This window comes from Stylophora pistillata, chromosome 4 (assembly GCF_964205215.1).
Source record: "Stylophora pistillata chromosome 4, jaStyPist1.2, whole genome shotgun sequence".
NCBI lineage: Eukaryota > Metazoa > Cnidaria > Anthozoa > Scleractinia > Pocilloporidae > Stylophora > Stylophora pistillata.
The window spans coordinates 43803452-43824692 of NC_142522.1; the positions used below are offsets into that span (position 1 = coordinate 43803452).

General features: G+C 38.1%; 2 protein-coding genes across 3 annotated transcripts; both read left to right on the plus strand.

The window, feature by feature from the left end:
- The first annotated feature begins 2452 nt into the window (after positions 1-2452).
- Positions 2453-9709, plus strand: LOC148733903 (putative deoxyhypusine synthase). The gene is made up of 3 exons (XM_088757570.1): positions 2453-2568; positions 3711-3836; positions 9367-9709. Exons 1-3 carry the CDS (start codon positions 2539-2541, stop codon positions 9442-9444), a joined length of 234 nt encoding a protein of 77 aa, XP_088613696.1. The 5' UTR covers positions 2453-2538; the 3' UTR covers positions 9445-9709.
- A 1319-nt stretch (positions 9710-11028) lies between these two features.
- On the plus strand, positions 11029-20761 carry LOC148733904 (cholecystokinin receptor type A-like). 2 transcript variants are annotated; one of them, XR_016000223.1, is made up of 2 exons: positions 11029-11145; positions 11568-11916. XR_016000223.1 is itself a non-coding variant. In XM_088757569.1 (2 exons), exons 1-2 carry the CDS (start codon positions 11139-11141, stop codon positions 18292-18294), a joined length of 1038 nt encoding a protein of 345 aa, XP_088613695.1. In that variant the 5' UTR covers positions 11055-11138; the 3' UTR covers positions 18295-20761. The 2 variants fall into 2 exon arrangements, 1 of the variants encoding a protein (XP_088613695.1); XM_088757569.1 differs by lacking the exon at positions 11568-11916 and adding an exon at positions 17264-20761 and having other exon boundaries at positions 11055-11145.
- The last annotated feature ends 480 nt before the right edge of the window (positions 20762-21241 follow it).

The window sequence follows — 21241 nt, forward strand, 5'->3', positions numbered from 1 at the left end:
ATTAAAAACTTGGCACAGATATGGACCCAAACGGTCCTAGAACTTCGAGGAAAATTCGACCGAAAGGCCATCAGGGCCGAGAGCTTTGTTTGTGATCATTTTATTCAGAGCGACAGTACTTTCCTCGAGCGTCAAGTAACCCTCACAAGAGGATGCTTGATCGAACGTGAGTTGACGAGACAAAGAAGATAAAAGATCGGTTTGCATTGCGGCATCTACCGGCTCTTCAGAAAAGAATCGAGAGAAAAAATCCACCTGCGCTTTCGCAATTTCTCTTGAGAGAAGACCTCATTGCCGTCTGAATCGTACACGTGCACTGAAGAGATGTGCGATCTTTGCGCTTTACTTCTCTGTAAATTAAAGAAAAACCGGCTGGGGCGTTCACCCTCTTCTAACCATTTAGCACGACGACGAATCATAATTCCTTCTGCTTTTTTGATACGGAGAGCTTTCAGGCGACTTTCTGTATTGGATATAGAATTGGAGACGGTTGTGTCACCATCAACTAGACGTTGCCGAAGTCGAATTAATTCATTGGTTAACTTAATGAGACAATCATTTCTTGTAATATATCTTTTGTTTCCTCTTCAAAATCCTTATTCCTGGCCTTCCATTCTTTAATTTTATCTCTCATGGACTCCATTTCTTCATGAAATTCTCTGACTGATTTCACTTGCCCCTCGCACACGTGAACGAAATTTTTTAAATTTTTAATCCAAGTCCTTTCTAGCTCTACCTTTGGTTTTCTTATACAGTTGAACAACTGTACCGGCAAGCTTAGACAAATGAACGCCGATTTCATTGCGTATCGATTCATCATCTGTAAAAGCAAAAAGGCCACAAGGAATACAGTGTTCCAGCAGATCCACGTAATCGATTTTGTGTGCATTTTCAGTTGAGCCAGATTCACTTCCGGTAGAAAATTTTGACTGGAAGTGCCTTCAGCACGCGAAGATGCGACGATTTTGTGCCACTCTTTTAACAGAGGAAAGGGTATATTCACGGGAAAAATAATCTCATTCACATGAGCTTTCGCTGCGTAACGAATTTCTGGCCGGTTAACCACGATTTGGCGTTTAAAACTCAAAGAGCATTCACTGAATTCGTCCGACATTTTGTCTTGCAAAATAGTGATGTAATTTATTCCTCCAAATGCTTGAAGTGCATATGACACGAAATTTTTTACTCTTGTTTCTCTTAGTTTGATATCTATAGAAAACGTTTCGAAGCTTTAAAAGAGCTGGAAAAATGTAAAAAGCATTTTTTGTTTCTTTCAAAATACGCGCAATTTGCCTACATTGTGTACCTTTGCCGCGAAGGTCTGTTGTCGCTAAGAGGATTCTGCAGTACTTCGTAGTAGATAGATAATGCATTGAAAGGCAAAGATGTTCAGTGATTCTAATGATTCCTTTGAATCCGATTCTTCTGAAAGTTCCATCGACTTCGAAGAATCTGGGTACACAATGTGACGTCACGTGGGATTTTGGCCGCGCGATGACCGAGACAAATTTTAAGGGAAATTGCGCGTTTTTTGAAAGCAAAAAAATGCTTTTTAGACTTTTCCAGCACTTTTAGGGCTTCGAAACGTTTTCTATAAATATCCAACTACAAGAGACAAGAGAAAACAATTTCGTGTCTGATATGCCCTTTAATTTATTAGTCCCAGGCTATAAATGAAACGGGGAGGTTACAAAGCATAGAATGAAGATCCTTGGGATGCAAAATGCTGGACGTTGCGAGGTCAAAACGATGAATTTACGGGTCCAAAACAAGGCTCATGGCTGCCTTCCTCTGGCCGTTAAATCGCGCTTTGTAAAGCATCGTCGTCGAAAGTATTTTCCCTGATTTGCATCGTCTTTTGGAACCGGTTTAATGACAAGGAAACCCTTTAATTTTAAGGTTAAAGTGAAGTTTCTGGTGTAAACAAAGCATGCGCATTTTTGGAAGGATACCAAAACCCTCCTGAAACCAGTTGATATTTTCGAGAAAATGGGAACTCGGAAAGATAATAGAGAAGACATTTTGCGGATTTCAAGTAGTTTTGCGCTGTGAAAGATTGGACTTGGGAACCGGTTTACCCACTACGAAAATATTAACAACGTGATTCCTAAGGTTGTACGAGATGTTAACTTTGTTTTAAGGTTTCTGAACCCTGGGCTGAAGCTTCTAAAGGGATGTAATAACGAAGAATAAATCAAGGTTACTCAAAATCTCACTGTTTTCTTTGTAACGGCTTGCATTACGCGTTTGTATTCTAAGACTGTATTGGGCATCAATGCGCCTGCTCGGCGGCCATACTGTTTTGGATTTCTGGCCATTTCAGCTCACTTGTTAGCCAATTTAAGATTTCCATTTCTATGTAAATTCTGATGCTCACTTCACACCACTGATTAATGAGCTATAGATGAGTGGCCCTCTTATAACCAATTTATTCAATTGAAATTTTTGTTTGTTTGTTTTTTCAGATATAAGGAAAATGAACAATACATCTATATATGCCAAAAATACAGATTGATCATTTTAGGAGGTGGTCTGACAATGCATCATATCTGCAACGCCAATCTAATGGTGAGTTACCTTCAGCAGTTTTTCTTCTTTTCCCTGAAGTTTCTTCTTGTCTGCATTTCTTGTCTTCTTATCTGCATTTCTTGTCTTCTTGTCTGCATTTCTTGTCGTCTTGTCTGTATTTCTTGTCATCTTGTCCGTATTTCTTGTACTTGCCTGGCCTAAGTAAAGATGAAGTCATCACCGACAGTAGTGACTGTTTGATTTGCTCACTTTTTTATCATTATTATTATTTATCGAAGTAGTGAAAAGAAAAAAAGTGGGGTGTGGTCCACGTTCTTTAATTTAGGCGGTTAGTAACGTCATTTTGCAGAGTACAGAAAAATACCTCCAAACACTAGTGTACTACAGATTGTAAACTTTGATTTGAAATCCTTGTTTTGATAGTAGATGCCCAGGTTTTATAAATTGCTAAACGGTATTTAATAGGTAACTACTACAAGTAATAAATTGCGTGATCAGCTACCTTTCAAATTTGGCCATATTACTTGGATAGAATAAATCTTCTTTGCTTTCATAGGCTTTACTGTGCGCCAACCGGTTGGAAAACGATTTATCGGTTGAATACCGATATCCACCTTCCAAAAACTGAGTCCTAATTTACTCAGTTTAGAGATCCACAGTTGAAAAATAAGTCTCCTCTTGCCTTCACTAGTAAAGCTATTTTCATTCCAAGGGGCTAAGGTGAAGTCTGCTTACAAAATAGTCTCGTACTGATGTGCTTAACCATCACATTTACCTCCCACCCACCCCACCCCCCGCATTTTGCGAGGTTTCCATTTTCGTTTCGACGCGCGAGTACCCAAAACATACCTCAGTACATACCTTTAATTAAAATCATTTTTTAGGGATTTGTTATAAACTCGTAAAGAAAGTTGTTTGATTCTTATTTCGGCTTTTTAATGACGAAAAATGTTATTAACTTTTCACAAGGCTGGGACGAAAGAGAAAATCAGAATTCATACAACGATTTGAACCAACGACCTTCAAATCACGTATAGTTATGTTCTATCACTAGGTCTCGTTACTTAGCTAAGCCTGTACAAGGTTCAAATGAATTAAGTTTCCAGCATGCTGTTAGAATCAGCAAGAGATGTTAGATGTTGTTTGACAAGATTATGTCATGGTTTTGTTTCATTGTACAGCGTAATGGCGCCGACTTCTCTGTGTTTGTAAACACAGGCCAGGAGTTTGACGGAAGTGACTCAGGTGCCAGGCCTGATGAAGCTGTTTCCTGGGGAAAAATTAAAATGACGGCTTCGCCTGTAAAGGTGAAAAACAACTTCTCAATATCTCATGAAAAAAAATTGTTGACAGGAATAAAGGTAGCAACTCTGTGACAGAGTTCGGAAACGACCAACGGAAACGGAAAATACTTTTTTTAGCCACTCGCTTGCTTACAAATTTCCATGATGAGGGCGTCCTATTCAAATTACAAATGATGTGCAGTAACGTTTTATTTTCCTTTTTGTCAAACTCATTGCATCAACCACTATCAGACTAAATGCAAAAAAAAATAAAAAAAATTAATGCATGAATGAAACCATTTCCACCAAGTTTCAGGGTGTTTTACTTGAATAACTCGTTATGAAAGTTCTAAAACTGGCGCACTTACGAAGGTAGCCTCGTAGAGTCTTAAACCACTATGGGGAAGTCAAGGATTATGTATGGAACGCCATAACTGCCTTAAGATATTAATTTAATGACGAAATTAAATTAATATAATAATAAGTGTGATTGGGAGAGCTACCGTCTAGTGCGCAACAAAGTAGTTAGCATGAGGAGAAAATCTATACGTAGACATTTTGAGAAGCTGTGTTCAGAAAAATATGCAGATCAAAAGAAGTTTTGGGGTGCCATCAAGCCTTATGTTAATTCCCGAAAGAATGTAGACAATAGCGGAATAACATTAAAGGAGGGTGACAAAATCATCAGGAATCCTCAAGAGGTGACCGAGACATTAAATAATTTCTTCACAAGCTGTACTCAAAGTACCAAAGAACAAAATCAAAATGGCTATCCAGCAGATTTATCGCACATATCAAATAACTTAATAAGCAAGCCGAATGTGTCGCTAAGCAACACTAATCCAACAGAAGTTTACGAAGTAATGAGGAAACTTGCTCCAAACAAGGCTTCTGGATGTGATGGGATCCCTCCACTAGCAGTTAAAGAATCGATGGATGTTTTATGCTTCCCTCTTAGTACACTGATTAATCATGTTCTAACTTCAACTAAGATACCACAACAGTGGAAACTTGGCGAGGTCACTCCAATTCTCAAAAAAGACTGCAGCCTATTAAAAACTAACTATCGGCCGATAACGATTCTGCCAGCTTTATCGAAGGTTTTCGAAAAAATTGTTCATTGCCGAATAAGCCCGTATTTTGAAGAAATTTATCACAAATATGTGTTTGCTTATAGGAAATATCACGGCTGCGACTCAGCACTTCTTAGTCTAACCGAACAATGGAAAAAAGAAATTGATAACAACAAATTGATCGGTCTGGTCTCTATGGACTTGTCCAAGGCCTTTGACACCTTACCTCATGAACTGATTGTTTTGAAATTAAAAGAATATGGAGCAGATGAAGCAACAACCACCCTGATAAAAGATTATTTATCAAATCGATTCCAAAGAGTGAGACTAGGGAATACACTGTCCAATTGGCAACCTATTTGCAATGGTGTACCACAGGGATCCATCCTCGGCCCTTTACTATTTAACATCTTCATGAACGATCTTTCATATGTCATCGAGAAGTGCACTCTGTCCACTTACGCTGATGACACTCAAATCTTTTACGCCGACAATCAACTCTCCAAAATTGAAGAAACAATCAACAACGATCTTATTAGTGCTGATATATGGTTCGCGCGTAATGGTATGAAGAGGAGCAGTTCAAAATACCAGGCAATGGTGTTGGGAAAACACAAAGGAACTGATGAACCAGTGTTTAAGTGTGAGGAGTCACCACTTCCCATATCCAACACAATGGAACTTCTTGGCGTGACAATCGATGATAAATTGAATTTTGAAAAGCACATTGCTAAAATATGTAGAAAAGTCAGTCAACAGGTGGCTGTGTTAAAAAGGATGCAGAAAATGTTGTCTTTCGAGACTAGAAGGGATCTTTACAAAGCCTTCATTTTACCACACTTTAATTACTGCTCCGAAACGTGGCACTTCTGTAATAAGAAATCAGCTGACAAGTTAGAGTTGGTGAACAAACGTGCGCTCCGTTTTGTTTTTAGAGATAAGTCCTCCCCTTATGAGGAACTTTGTAAGCGTATCGGTCTCTCAAGTCTTCGTGAACAGCGATTAGCGAAAATTTTGTCCACTGTTTTTAAGATATTAACTAGTGATGCAGGACCAAAAAGCTTACGTGATCTTATAACAGTTAGGTGCTCCACTTATAATCTTAGGGGCACCACAATACTGGACCTCCCAAAAGTAAAATCAACAACCTTCGGGTTAAGATCATGGAGATATGCTGCATCGAAACTATGGAACGCTTTACCGGACGAGTCTCGAAAGATACAGACATTTACTAGTTTTAAAAATTACTTAAAAACATTAGATCTCACGGGACTCTAGCGCGGTGAGGATCTATTTTTAATTATATTTCAACTCGTTGACTACATTATTAAATTCTTATATTTTAATATTAGCCTGTTTTTAATGATTACATTTTACATTTTATATATTCTAGTTCTTAATTCTTAATTTATTTAAATTTATATACCTTCACAAGGCTTTATAATTTCCTTTTTTCTTTTTATTTCGTGGCGTACCTGTAAACTAGCTTTTAGCTAAGCGTTCTGACCACGTTAAATAAATTGATTGATTGATTGATTGATTGATTACACTATTTGTGGTGGTTTTTTTTATTATATGCGGTGGTTACAGCATTATACGCTGTGGCTTATTAATTCTATTTGGTGCCTGGTCCGTCATACGTGGTGACTCTAATTCTACGCGCTGGCTTTTTCATTCCATGCGGTGCATGTTGTATTATAAACGGTGCTTTTTCCTTTATATGCGGTGTTTATTGCATTCTACGCGATGATAGTTTTATTATATGGGGTGCTCTTTACATCATGCACGGTAATTAAGTGATTATGTGCGGTGCTATCTTGTTGAAGTGGTTTTTTTCCCGTTATATGCGGTGCTTTTCTTATTATGTGGGGCGGCTAATTCATTATACGCGGTGCCTCCTCCTTGGGGTGCTTTCTTCCCGTTATACGCGGTGCTTTTTTCGTTATAATCACGGGACCTCGTTCTCGATTGATTTGAAACGAGGCCAACTACACAAGAAGGACTGGATATGAAGCATAAAATCATCGCGGCGTTTACCGCTATTTTGAAAGCTCTTTGTATAACTACGTCGATAGATAGATAGATGGCTTTATTCAAAAACTTGGCAGCCGAAGGGCTGAATTATGTTATTGTTACAATACTAAGGGTAAAGATATATATATCTTATTAGACTTTTTTTTGTGTAGTATCGCTGAGTATTTTTACGAATTGTGCCGTATTTTGACGAGCCCGTAGGGCGAGTCAAAATACAAATAACGAGTAAAAATACTCAGCCATACTACACAACAAAACGTCTAATGAGTTTTTTATTATCCAACACGCCAAACTGTTATTTCAGTGCGGGGGAATTTCGCGGATGTTTATTTACGGGGAGTGCGTGACAGAAGTATGCGACGAGGAACGGAATTGGCGCGTTGTTGTGCTGCTGTTTCTATTTTCTTCATTAAATGAAGAAATTTTCTGGTCGTCAACCTGTTTTTCTTCGTTGAATTAATCTAATAAACTTGGATATATATTTGCCAGCCATTCTGACTCTTCGTCGTCGGAAATATGATTCAAATTGTCCTCCATTTGTTTTTTTTTTTTTCGTAACTACAATCCAATTCTTCGCTTGCGCGATGCGAGAAAACCAGTTTAACCGGTACTACAATAGACGAGTACAAATACTGCGTGATATTTGTACTCGTTTATGGCGTTATTCGTACTCGTCTAGGTGTAGTTGGATGATAAATATACAAACTAGACAAAAACAAAAAAACAAAAACACAAATTACAAAATGTGTTTAAAATGAGTAAAAATAATCTATACCTGTATATATATGTATATGTAAGTGTATAAAAGACGACAAGTCAAATAATCAGATATATTGCATAATTACATGTTCATAATTAAGATAATTTTGATTTTAATTATTGATAGTACACAATTAGCACTCCTTGATAGACGTCATTCCAGAGGCGTTCAATTCTTTGGTTTTGAGTGCTCTTTCCTGTGATGGCACTCCCTCTGTTTACCCCTCTTCTTGAAATCATGTAATCTGCAATTTTCACCTTCTCGAGTCCCTGGTCTGTTCGCACTCTGCTTGGAACGCCATACCTATTCACTGCTTCCAAGAAGCACGTCAAAAGAGTATCTGCGTTGTTGGTATCTGTGCATTTCAACATCACTGATAGTCTACTGAAACCATCGATTCCGCCCACAATTATGAAGTTCCATCTTATGAGTTTATGATTTGTGTCGACATGCCACAAATGGTTTGGTCCTTGAACGTTATATACCCTCCATTTGAAGCGTCCTTTCTTTCTCTCTTTTTCTCCTTACTGGTGAACGCGGTGTATACTATCCCTAAGTCTCATTCTCTGCACTTTGATGCCTCTTTCCTTGAGAAGAAACTTCAAAATTTGTTCTCCACAAAAAGGAAAATCTTTCTACGCTTCTGTCACATGCTGATCAAGCTCATCATCAGATATGTTGCTAAAATTTAGAGCCCGAGGTCCGTATCTTTCCATTCTGCGATAAATTGTTCTTTCACTGACTGAAAGCATACACAAAATCTTCTTGACTGTAAAGCCCTCTTCCAAATGATCTTCCAATACTGATTTAGGCATGTAAAATTCCAGTGCACCGCATCTACACGGTTTCTTTCTGGTTTCTGCCTACCGTATCTGCTACACTGTAATGGCGCAAATTCATCATGTCCACCCTGTTGGTTATCCCTAATTGATTCATTTCATTAGTAGATAGCATGGAGATTATATTAGGAGTAATCTTTTCCCTATGGAACAGCTCGGTCGAATGACCTAAACTAAGTTTTTTGAGAATACGAGCCATAACGTCCTACCCATTTATGGTGGCCGCCATTTTGATTTCCTGGCGTAGTTGCATGGCCTCGTTTCAAATCAATCGAGAACGAGGTCCCGTGATTATAACGAAAAAAGCACCGAGTATAACGGGAAAAAATTACCGCAAGGAGGAAGCACTGCGTACAATGAATTAGCCACCCCACATAATGAGAAAAGCACCACATATAACGGGAAAAAATCACTTCAACAAGATAGCACCGCACATAACCACTTAATTACAGTGCATGATGTAAAGAGCACCCCATATAATAAAACTATCATCGCGTAGAATGCAATAAACACCGCATGTAAAGAAAAAAGCACCGTTTATAATACAACATGCATCGCATATAATGAAAAAGCCACCGCGTAGAATTAAAGAATCACCACTTATGACAGACTAGGCACCAAATATAATTGATAAGCCACTGCGTATAATGCTGTAACCACCACATATAATAAAAAAACCACCACAAATAGTGTAAATTAATATCCTAAGGCAGGTATGGCGTTCCATAATTATGTTTGTATGCGATTGTTTTAGGGGTGACTTGCAGTTTAAATGGAATACAGGTGGAAGAGTGAATGAGCTATTTCTTATTCCATTGCTAATATGAATGTTAATTATTTCCTTTTAGGTTTACTCAGACGCTGCCCTCGTTTATCCGCTTTTGGTGGCGGAGACCTTTTCCCAGAATTTTAAAATGGATACCTAGGATTGAAAGAGTGTAAGGGAAATGGTGAAGAAAATTAAAACATCGTTAATGGAGACAATAATTATAGCTTCGAGTAGGCTTTGAGCTGAATGAAAAGATGGCGCGCGTAGTAGTTTGCATAAACAAAGGTTCCAATATTCGTAGGTAGTGGAAAATAAATATAATACAATGTCTAGACAACTGCTGACACTTGAATTCCTGCCGGAACGTCAAAATATTGGTGCAATTAACGATTAAGAATCCCAAGGAGTATTAAAAGAAGAAACTGAATTGGAATTTCCTCTTAATTGCGCAATTTTAGCTCACGAGGAAGTTTTTAGATAAAATGACAACAATTACTGTCGATTCCATTTTCCTACAAATCCGAAATGCGAAATAGGACTTCTCGGGGAATTTGTGCCACGGAAGACGCGGTGAACTTTTTATGTAAAGTCGCAACACAACGAAACCTCGATCGCGGAACTTGACTTCAGTATTCAGTTTTGAAATTGCTGGGAATATTTTTTTAAACGTTTTAAAAGCGACTAAATCAATGCTCCGGATCATCCGATGCGAAGGTTCAGTCGCAACTCTCTTTAAATTTTTTCCCTCAGTTTTCCACATAACGACTTCTCTGGTACACTTATCATCAAGAAATGATGGTGTTTTTTTAAGCTTTGTTCATTGAGACCAAACCGTGTTTGGAAGGGTCGAAATATTTCAATTCTGTATGTTATCGATTTGAAATTACTGAAAAAAACTCAGTGCCGGGGAGGAAAAAACATTAGCCATTACCGCGCAACTCTCGGTTTCAATTGCTATAATATTGATTGCTTTCTGATTCTATAACTTGAGGAGGAGTTTGTTAAACAGCGACATCTTGGGATCTCGTATTTGCATTCGGAGTGAAATTATTTGTTGCCAATTTGACTTTTAATTTCCGTCGCTGTGTATAATGCAGGTAATTAATAATCCATGCGCATCATGCTGAAGGAAAATAACCTTAAAAGCTCATTCAGTAAGGAAGAGTTTTAAGCTACTGAAAATATTCATGACAGAATTTCAATGCTGTTTTCATTTTCCACAGAGTTATTCAGAGGTTGTAGCTGTTCTCGTGTGATTATGTGTCTCCACTTTCTGTGTTCAGTACTTTAAGATCCGAGGCGATCGATGTCTCATCCTCTTTTTTTGGTAAATATGTGTACATCTGGCGGTAAAAATGTGTTCCTGAACGATATGTCATAGCTATTTTTCCTGATAATCACTGATCGAAAGATCAGCTTTCAGTACTTTGATAGCGAAAACAAACGAGCATTAATTAAGTGCTCAGCCTGTTTTTTTTTTTTTTGCACAAATGGTTTCTTTAAAATCGGTTTACTGAAGTTGAGACAAGGACCTTCTTCGTATTAGAGGTATTGTGTTTAACAAAACTCTTCAAGTTAGTAGTACGTATTAATTAAAACACTTTGCTGCACGAAAACGAACATGAAATAAATTGTCATCCTAAATTATAAGTTACGTAAAAACTCAGCTTTTTCGATTGGTTTATATCCTGACAGCTTTAGAACTGATGCGTAATTGTATTTTCGAAACAATGTTTTATGCAGGTGACAATTGTCCGTTGGGTATTAATATTTCAGTTGAGCTTTGTAAGTCAACATGCGGCTGTCACAATGAAAGATAAGTGGAAGCACGCAGCGAAACTATAGGAGGGAATGGCAGGTAGATACAAGATATTTTATTTTAGCTTATTCAACCTTAGACAAACCTTGTAGGACTATTTCTGTCACATTTTTCCCACTTTTCCTCTCTTGAATTTCGGCTTTCAAACTTTTTTTCACGAAGAGAAAATTCGGTCATAACCTAAAACCGTGTCCAGCTTGTAAAGTGTGTTTACTGAAAGCTTGGGAATTAGTGCAGAATGGTGTTATTTTCCTTTAAGTTTTGATGTGGCGATCCTCCTGTAGTTTTGCTAATGAATTTGAGACCCAAATGCGTACCAAATCACGCGGCACGTTTCTGGGAAGTTGTTCAAGAGTTATTTCAGACTGTCGATGCACAAGATGGAAAATTTGGTCGTTCGATGAATAGAAGCGTGTAATGTTTGCCTAGTTGTATTTAAACCAAGTACTTTCTCATTCTAGTGGCCGGAATCAGGCTTGCTCTTTTTCTGAGGTGAATTGCTTACTGAAAATTTCGCTAGAATAACGAAAGCCATCTACCACCGTAACCGCTTTGTTTGAATGGGTGAAACAGTGTGGGTAAAAGGTAGCGGGGCTGTCGAAGTTAAAGTGCAATGCGTTTTACAAGTTTACAATCTGGATATGGTAAGCAATATGTTCGCCAGTAGTTGAAGGAAATCACTCAGTAGCACAATGAGAAATATTTAGAATCCTAAGTTGCATCTTTTTTTTCGTTGGTATCGTTGTTTCTTGCTGTCGAGAGTTTTTGGAAGTCCTTCGAAGACTTCGAAACTTCCATGTGGTCAAGCTGTATTGTCCATTGTCCTAGTTTGTTGTGTAGGCGAAAACGATTGTCCCAAATTTTTCACTGTGTATGCTATTATCGCAAAGTCGATTAAACTTTTCCGTAAAAGTACTATTCTGCGCCTCGGGATTTTTTTTTTAATTTGGTAACGCTCGGTATATTTGAAACGTACACGAAGAACCCATTTCAGTGCTGCGATGTCCATTTTTCATTTCCAGTCATTCACAGGTCAAAAAATAAAACATTGATTAAAAACTGAATTTCTACTTCTTATGTGTTTACCGTCTCTTTCGGCGCTACGCCTCAACTTCAGCACAACGTATATAAGCAGCGTTGAGTTCGAAATGGAAATTAAATTAATTTGCCGTTGAGGTTTCCATTCGCAGACGACGCAAATCTTGACGATTTCACGTTGCTGATTTGCGAAGGACGAATAAGAAATGTACAAAGTTTTAAAACGCACGTGCTGGGCTATTGCTTGCCCATTAGATCTATGGCTTTGCCACCTTGTTGCTATGGTTTTCTTAAGGTCCATACCGTCGCCACGAAGGCGTTTGGCAAGAAGAAGGAATTGAAATTTTAATCAGGCACCAGCTGACTGTACGCAGAATATCAGCAGCGTTGGGAAACATTAGATGATATTTTCGTACAAAAAAACAAATAGTTGCAAATGGCGATAATTCAACAATTTCGTAAGGCTTTCATCTACCTGCAACAGTCCCCTTGAATTTTATATTACAAACAGATTTGATTGTGGGGAGATATTCGTTCCATTTCATGGGTTCGAATCCCGTACAGGCCTGAATTTTTATTTCAGGTCTTAATTCTACTATTGCTTAAATAGTGCTCCTCAATGTGAATATCGTTCTCGTATGCGTTTCTTTAACCGCAGTTCAAATATATGATTTTTATATATTCAATTCATTCCAAGTTGTTACTTTATCGAGGCCGCGAAACGCGCATAAAGAAATCATGGATTTGAAGCTCAACGAAGCTGCGTATCAAATTTGTGAGTCAGAGGTGTTCCTTTTCATGGATCAGTTACATTACAATTTCCGGAAGGACATAATAATTATTCAAGTGCCTACCAAACGTTCATTTTGTACTAAATGATCACATGGTAAGTTAAATTTATGGGCAATATCATATTAGTGAAAGATACTTATAACCATAGGTAAATGCTATCGGGAAAGCTAAATTAAAGATTACTCAGATTCACCTACAAATATTTCTCTTGCAACATCCTCTGGTTAAAACAAAAAATTTCCGCGATTGATTAATGGAGCCATTTCCCACGACATACAGTTTGGACGCCTCCGAGGCTCCCTACGTATGTGATTTAAACAATTCACCGCACCTTAATAAGCCTTTTCTGTTTGGAAGTTGACCAGGAAACATGGGCACGATTGTTGAGAGCGTGAATGTATCGGGGTTGAGCCGCCATCAAGACCTCTAGTATCTTCAAATATTCCACTTCAAAGACCTTGAACCCTCTTAAAGTTGTAAGAGGACAAGATGTTTAAAACTATTCAAGGATCTTTTATTGAAATAAATGAAGGGTCTTAACTTATATTTAACGATTGTTAAAAATATTTCCCATTTTCAAAGGAAAAAATACAAATTCGTCCGTGGAAAAATCAAGAGGAAAGAAGGGAATGGTAGTTTTAATTGATATTGAAAAACAGATTAAGTTACTTTAAGTTACGTTAAGTTATTTCCTGAGTTAAACGAGTTTCCAAGACATGAATGACTAGTGTTTATATTCATCCTCGTCGATAGTATTATTTTACATATGTCAATAGAATGAATACGTATTTCCTTTGTCAAAATGGCTGTTATCTGGCGAGGGAAATACATATATCTTATTAGACGTTTTGTTGTGTAGTGTCGCTGAGTATTTTTACGAGTTGTGCCGTATTTTGACGAGCCCGTAGGGCGAGCCAAAATATAAATAACGAGTAAAAATACTCAGCGATACTACACAACAAAACGTCTAATAAGTTATTTATTATCCAACACACGAAACTGTTATTTCAGTGCGGGCGAATTTCGCGGATTTACGGGGAGTGCGGGACAAAAGTATGCGAAGCAGAACGGAATTGGCGCATTGTCGTGTTACTGTTTCTTTTTCTTCAATAAATGGATGTTACTAAAATTGGTAATGGGGAACGGGGAACGGCGAACGGGGAACGGGTGTACAGCGGTAATCCACCTGAGAATTCAAAATGGTGGAGTAAACGATGTTTACAAACACTGATTTTATCGCTAGGTCGCCGCTTGCAGCGAAATTAGACGACCCGCTTTTATTTAACTATTGCCCAGGCGAAGCCACGAAGCCTAGTATTCCGAGGCAAGAATTTGAAGTCAACGTTTCTGCAATGGCTGCCCCATTTGTTCTGACGTCTCTCTTTGTTTTTCCTTCCTGAATTCTGCATCTTTTGGCAGAGTTTGGGTATATTGGTTGTTTGCATTGCCCAACAGCATTTTTAGCAGATAAGTAGCTAGGAGGTAATATCTTAGATTAACAGAGTTGAGTTAGGAAACGTAATAACCAGCCTAGTTATTAAAATTACTACATGCAGATATCTACTTACCTTACCGCAAAATAACATCGGGAACATATCTTTGTATCGACCCATAAACTACTATGTAAACAATAGAGAAATCAAACATTGAGAGAACTTTTAATAACATTTAATTTAACAGGAAAACATGAGTTAGGTCTTCAAGAATTTAGGTGTATGAATTCACATTCATGCTAATGCTTACAATAATATTTACACTGCATTGATCATATTCAAGAGAAAGTGATTCCCATAATGGGCGTGAAAGTCATTCAGCTGTTTGCTTTACAACATTATTGATATTGCTAAGTTGTAACGGTGAAGATATTGGAGGTAAACTTCATTACCTTGCAGTACAATTACTCTATGAATATAAGAATAAATGCCGCGAGCCTGTAGTTCTGAGTTGATTGTTCAAATGTTGTGCATGAATTGTAAGATACTCGCCTCTCCGAGGATTTGATTTCTATGCAACCTGCAATGTGTGCCAGACAAAAACTAAATTTATGAGGCACTCAACATTTCAAAGTAAGGTAAGGTAAGGTAAACTTTATTTGATAAGTAGGTTGAGATTGTTTGGCAGGCGAAGGGCTGAAGTGGACCTACTATACACAATCAAAATTTGACAAACACAAAAGATATTAACAAAAGAATAAAACGTATATGAGAACGATCCTTCGCAGTAAAGCACTATTTGAGCAATAGTGAAAATCAGACCTGAAAAAAATTTCAGGCCTGTACGGGACTCGAACCACTGACCTCTGCGATACTAGTGCAGCGCTCTACCAATTGAGCTAACAAGCCAACTGGGAGCAGGCCATCAAATTAATTCGACATAAACCCGTAGATGATAAATCAAACAACAACAAACATATGAAACATATGTGTGAACTGCGGTTATGAGACGTATATGAGAACGATCCTTCGCAGTAAAGCACTATTTGAGGAAACAATATATATACATGCAAAAAACTGAGATTGACAAGAGCCAAGTTGAAATAATAATATAATACCAGAAAATAAAATGCTTAAAAGTATATAAAATCATCTTTTTTTGCAGTGATCAAGTCGCTTCCTTTCTAAAAGAATACTCCGCAATGTCCCTGGTGTGTTTCTTTAATATCTGCTTATAGGAATTAAAATTTTCAGGCACTTTAACTAGTCTATTTCAAAAATTCCAGATTACAGGGCCTCTGTACTGTAAAGTGTTTCTTCCAGCATCAGATTTAAATCTAATGATAGTAAATTGATTAGGAAAGCGAGTTGACCTAGAAGTTGTCTTTTTAGAGAAAAGTTCTCGAACAGATTGACACGAAGTTTTAAAATACACTTTGTGCATTAACGTAAGAACGGACTTTTTGTAAAAGTAAGAGAAGGGTAGTCAATTTGATTTACTGAGACAGATATCAGCCAGCGACGGTTGAAGGTTGTTTATAATGCGGGAAGCTCTTGTGCGGATAGAGTTCAGAGAATTCATTGCAGGGGGTGAGCAGTTTCCCCCTACTGAAATACTATATGTTGCGCTTGGAATAATAGATTTGAAACAAATTTCCTCAAGTGACTGTTTAGGAAGAATTTTCATTCTCTTTATAGCTCCAACTTTTTGTGTGAAATGCTTCGTCACTGAATCAATGTGCACAGACCATGAAAGTCTATTGTCGATTTTAACTCCTTGGCAAGTGGTAGAGTCAACCAGGTTAATAAAGCCTGTCCCAAAGTAAAGGGGAGGAAGAGGACCAACAAAGGCAGATTTCTTTAGAATCATTGCCTCAGTTTTGATTGGATGGATGGTTAGTCGATTTTTTACACTCCACATGAGGACTTCCTTCATTGTTACATTTAGAAATGATATAACTTGGTCGACAAGTAAAATCCTTCAATAAAACCTACACTTACCGTCCATGCTTTTTGCTCCGACGATCGCGTTCGTAGAGCATGCTCAAAACTAGTTGCCAGACCCTTTTAGTTCCCTTTACTCCGCCATTTTGAATTCTCAGGTGGGTTACCGCTGTACACCCGTTCCTCATTCGCCGTTCCCCGTTACCAATTTTAGTACCATCCTCAATAAATGAAGAAATTTCCAGGTCGTCTAGCTGATTTTCTTCATTCGATTCATCTAATAAACTTGGATGTATATTTGCCAGCCATTCTGACTCTTCATGGTCAGAAATATGATTGAAATTGTCCGCCATTTTGTTTTCGTAACTACAATTTAATTCTTCGCTAGCGCGATGCGAGAAAACCTGTTTAAACGGTACTCTACAGTACAAATACCGCATAATATTTGTACTCGTCTATGGCGTTATTTGTACTTTATGAAGTGTAGTTGGATAATAAATTATCTGTAATTACGGTATTCAAAGATGACTCTCAGAAGAATAGCTGGATATGAAAATCGAAAGCAGAAATAATTTTTTTTTTCATTTCAAACGCTCTAATAATTGATACTAGTTTTCTAACTGGAAATTTGCAACAAAGGTAAACACCAATTAAACAAAATGTTCAAAAATCGGCTCCTTTGTGATACCAAATATTTAAAGCAACCACAATTAACGGAAATTGTTAGTTAAAAGTCGGCATAAAGTTTAGTCACTGATCCATAAACAATCGCTTGTTAATTATTGTCGACATAATTGCTAAACATTCATCAATATTCAAGCATTAAAACAGCCTCTTTGTTCAGTGATAGCTAATATTGTTCCTTTTGCCTCATTAAACTTTGAAGTGACACGAAAGCTCACTTGTGGTCAAAATATTCCGATCTAACAGTGTAATTTAAACCTTTTAAGGTAACATTACAAACATCACATACTCAACCGAGCAATCTGGTACAGTGATAGGACAGTATGAAGAAACAAAAGCCCTCTACATTTTTCGTGTGACCCTCTTCTCCGTGATCATCTTGGCCAGTATAATCGGCAACTCCATGGTGTTTTATGCTGTGTGTACCACACCTTCCCGTAAGCCTCTGTGCTACCATCTCGTCGCTAACATGGCCTTCGCAGAAATTCTAAGCAGCATTTGTCTGGCCGTCATGTTTACGAGCTGGCAGCCTCCAGCAAACGCCGTTCTTAAAGAGGCCGCCTGCGTTTTGAATACGTTCCAAGTCATTGCTCTTCTCGTTGTGACCTACTCACTGGCTGCCATCGCTTTCTATCGTTACAGATTCATTGTAAACCCACTTCCACGTGGACCATCAGTTAAGAAGATCATAATTCTAACCATAGCTGGGCTGTGGCTGTTGTCATTTGCAATCGCCTGTCCCTTTTTCATCGGTCTCAGGTTTAGAAATGGCAGATGCATCGAGCTGCCTATCACAAACAATGAGTACTATGCGATTATTAGATTCATCTTGAATTACGCTTTACCTTGTGTGATAATGCTGGCATCTTACGGAGCAGTGGCTTGGAACTTGAGGAGACGAATTGTGCAGGTTAAAAGGAGAAATCGCGACTCATTGGCTGTTACATCCTCTTGTGTTGTGGAAACTGAACTCCAAGAGTTACGAGACGGCACGAGAATGGAGGAACGAAGAAGTGTTCTGCTCGACCAGAATAACCGGAGAGACAGTAAACCCGAAAACACAGACCTGGAGAAAGATTTGCTTAAGATGATTTTTGTGCTCATTATTATTTTTGTTGTTTGTTATTTTCCGTATCAAGCCCATTATGTGTGGGAAAGGGTTTGTAAGATCGATGCGCATCAATTTCGATATCATCAACTCTTTATGGATTATAATTTTATTTTGACCTGCCTTCCCAGTGCCTTGCATCCTTTGTGTTATGGAACAATGAACAGTTTCTTTGCTAAGGCATTCTAAAAAATCATTCTGTGTAAATCTTAAAAACACGATGATGAATATGTTCGTCAAGTTGAAAAATCCCTTGTTCGATTTCGAGCATTATTCTCAGGTTTTTTTCCATTGTTGTTAGATCAAAGCGGTTTCCGGCTGAAAGTTTTGTAATCTTGAGTTGTTCCTCACCGTTTTACTCCGCTCATTTCTGCTGACTTTCTCTCAAAAGTGACTTGTTAACCAAGCCATTATTTCAGATACAGACTGATCATGAAGATAAATGTTTGTGCAGCCCGCGTATTTTGCGGCAACAACGATAGTGGACGATACTTTTGTGCAACTTACAAAGGTGAGCGATACAACAAAAGAAAACTAGTTAAGCAAAAATTAAGTTAGACTTAAATTGCATGATAAATGTTTGTCTTTTTATTGGTGAAAGCGAATTTGTAGATCACTTTTCCGCTTTATTGTTATGGCATTCAATTAATTTATAATTACAATAAGGACGTTCCCAGACGACTGGAAATATGCAAGGATTACCCCTCCTTTTAAACAGGGTGACCGCGGTGATGCTAACAATTACCGCCCAATATCGGTGATTCCAATAATGGCGAAGGTGTTTGAAAGGATAGTTTATGAACAGTTATATGCCTATTTGGAAGAGCACGATATTCTATGTCAAAACCAATCAGGGTTTCGTGCTAATCATTCAACAGTAACAGCTTTGTTGGAAGCGACAGATTCTTGGGCATATAATATTGATAACGAGAAAATCAATGGAGTCATTTTTCTAGATTTGAAAAAAGCTTTTGACACTGTTGATCATCAGATCCTTCTATCGAAACTAATCGATTATGGTATACATTGAAAATCTTTCAGATGGTTTCAGTCATATTGGAAAACCGAACACAAAAATGCTCTGTCAACGGGTCGCTATCCAGTAGCTACTCGTTGACTTGCGGCGTCCCTCAAGGGACCATCCTCGGTCCATTATTGTTCTTATTATTTATCAACGATCTTCCAAATTGCTCATCAAATTGTAAACCGAGAATGTATGCCGATGACAAGCACCTCACATATGCGGGAAGCAATCTTGAGAACGTTCAGTTTTGTCTAAATGAAGACCTAGAAAACGTCTTCAACTGGCTACAAGCGAACAAACTCACGTTGAACATGACTAAAACCGAATTCATGCTAATAGGGTCGAGGCAGAGACTGAATACTCTCACAGCTTCCCCAACAATTAGAATGAACAATACTCAAGTGAGCCAGGTTACAGCCACAAAATCGCTTGGTGTAATAATAGACGATAAACTCGATTGGCATTGTCACATCGAAAAACTAACGAAAAAGATCGCCTCTGGTATCGGGGCCCTAAAGCGAATTAGGCACCTGATCCCAGCATCAACCTTACATCTCATCTACTAAGCTTTAGTAAAACCTCACTTTGATTACTGTGACATTGTTTGAGGTAGCTGTGGGAAAACGCTACGAGACAAACTGCAGAAATTGCAGAATAGAGCAGCCCGTGTGTTGACATTCTCTAACTATGATGCTGATGCAACTGAGCTACTCGAGTTTTTAGGGAGGAAAAATCTTGCACGTCAGCAGGAAATCCATAAAGCCACCATGATGTTTAGATGTCTGCACGGGCTAGCTCCAAGGTATCTATATTCAAAGTTTACTTGGCGTGACTCCGCTTATGACCTCAGGGACTCTGAAAATAAGCTTAATGTTCCACTACCGCGCACTAATTATTACAGAAAAAGCTTTAGCTACAATGGCGCCACATTATGGAATAGTTTACCACGCGATATAAGGAACACAGAGTCTCTGGGGTCATTTAAACGTAAGATCAATGACATTCTTTAAGTCTAACGCACGGTATTCACGGAAAACAGCTTTAGTGTTATAGTATGTAGTTTTAATTTTATTTATCCTAGCGTATGTGATATGTATTTTTATAGGCTGATGAATTGATCGTGTTTAAATAAAGATTAAATAAATAAATAAATAAATAAAGTCAGCGAAATGTTAAGACATGCCTCAACAGATGTAAGGGGCCGACCATTTAACTTTTGAGAGGGGGGGGGGGTGAGTAATTTTGAAAAAAATTTCCTACAAACGCTTGTTGGAAGAATAAAAGTGCATGTAGCCCAAATGTAACAGAAAAAATGTACCAAAAAATCGGAAAAAAATATCCTGCACGGCAGGTTGCTAGAAAAAAAATTTCTTGATGACCAGAAATCACCCACCCCTCCCTTCAAAAGTTAAATGGTCGGCCCCTAACTACAGACTGCTGCTATTTAGAGCATGTGCATGTAGCATAAAAATTTGTAAAACCGACGAGATATGAACAATTTCAACACCGATGGTTTTCATAGAAATTTTAAAGAGAGAGTTCGAAAGAAATAAGCATGGAAAAACATGATTATTCTGACTCGCAAGGCCAATGGGCCATTTATTCTAAAACTAAAGTTGTCAGTTGTTTTCACTGTTGGCTTATTAGATACAATGAACATATGAAGTTCATATATTCATCTGATTTATCACTTTCACGGGTTTATTACGAATCAACTTAACGGCCTGCTCCCAGTTGGCTTGTTAGCTCTATTGGTAGAGCGCTGCGCTAGTATCGCAGAGGTCAATGGTACGAATCCCGTACAGGCCTGATTTTCTTTTTTCAGGTCTGATTTTCGCTATTGCATAAATAGCGGTATCTACTGCGAGGATCGTGAATCATACGTGTCGGCTTATTGTTTGCGTTTTTTGGACATGTTGTTTATAAATGATAGGCACGTCACCCACTTGTCTCTGTTCACTGATCATGTGAACCCCGAGCAATTTTCGATTGAGTTTTGAAAACAATCCACCACTGCATTGGGTTTGCCTCAATGCGCCTGGTGCTGCTTCTAGAGAACTCGCGCTATCATCGTCTTTGAACTTTTAACCGCCCCTGGTTAGCTCAATTGGT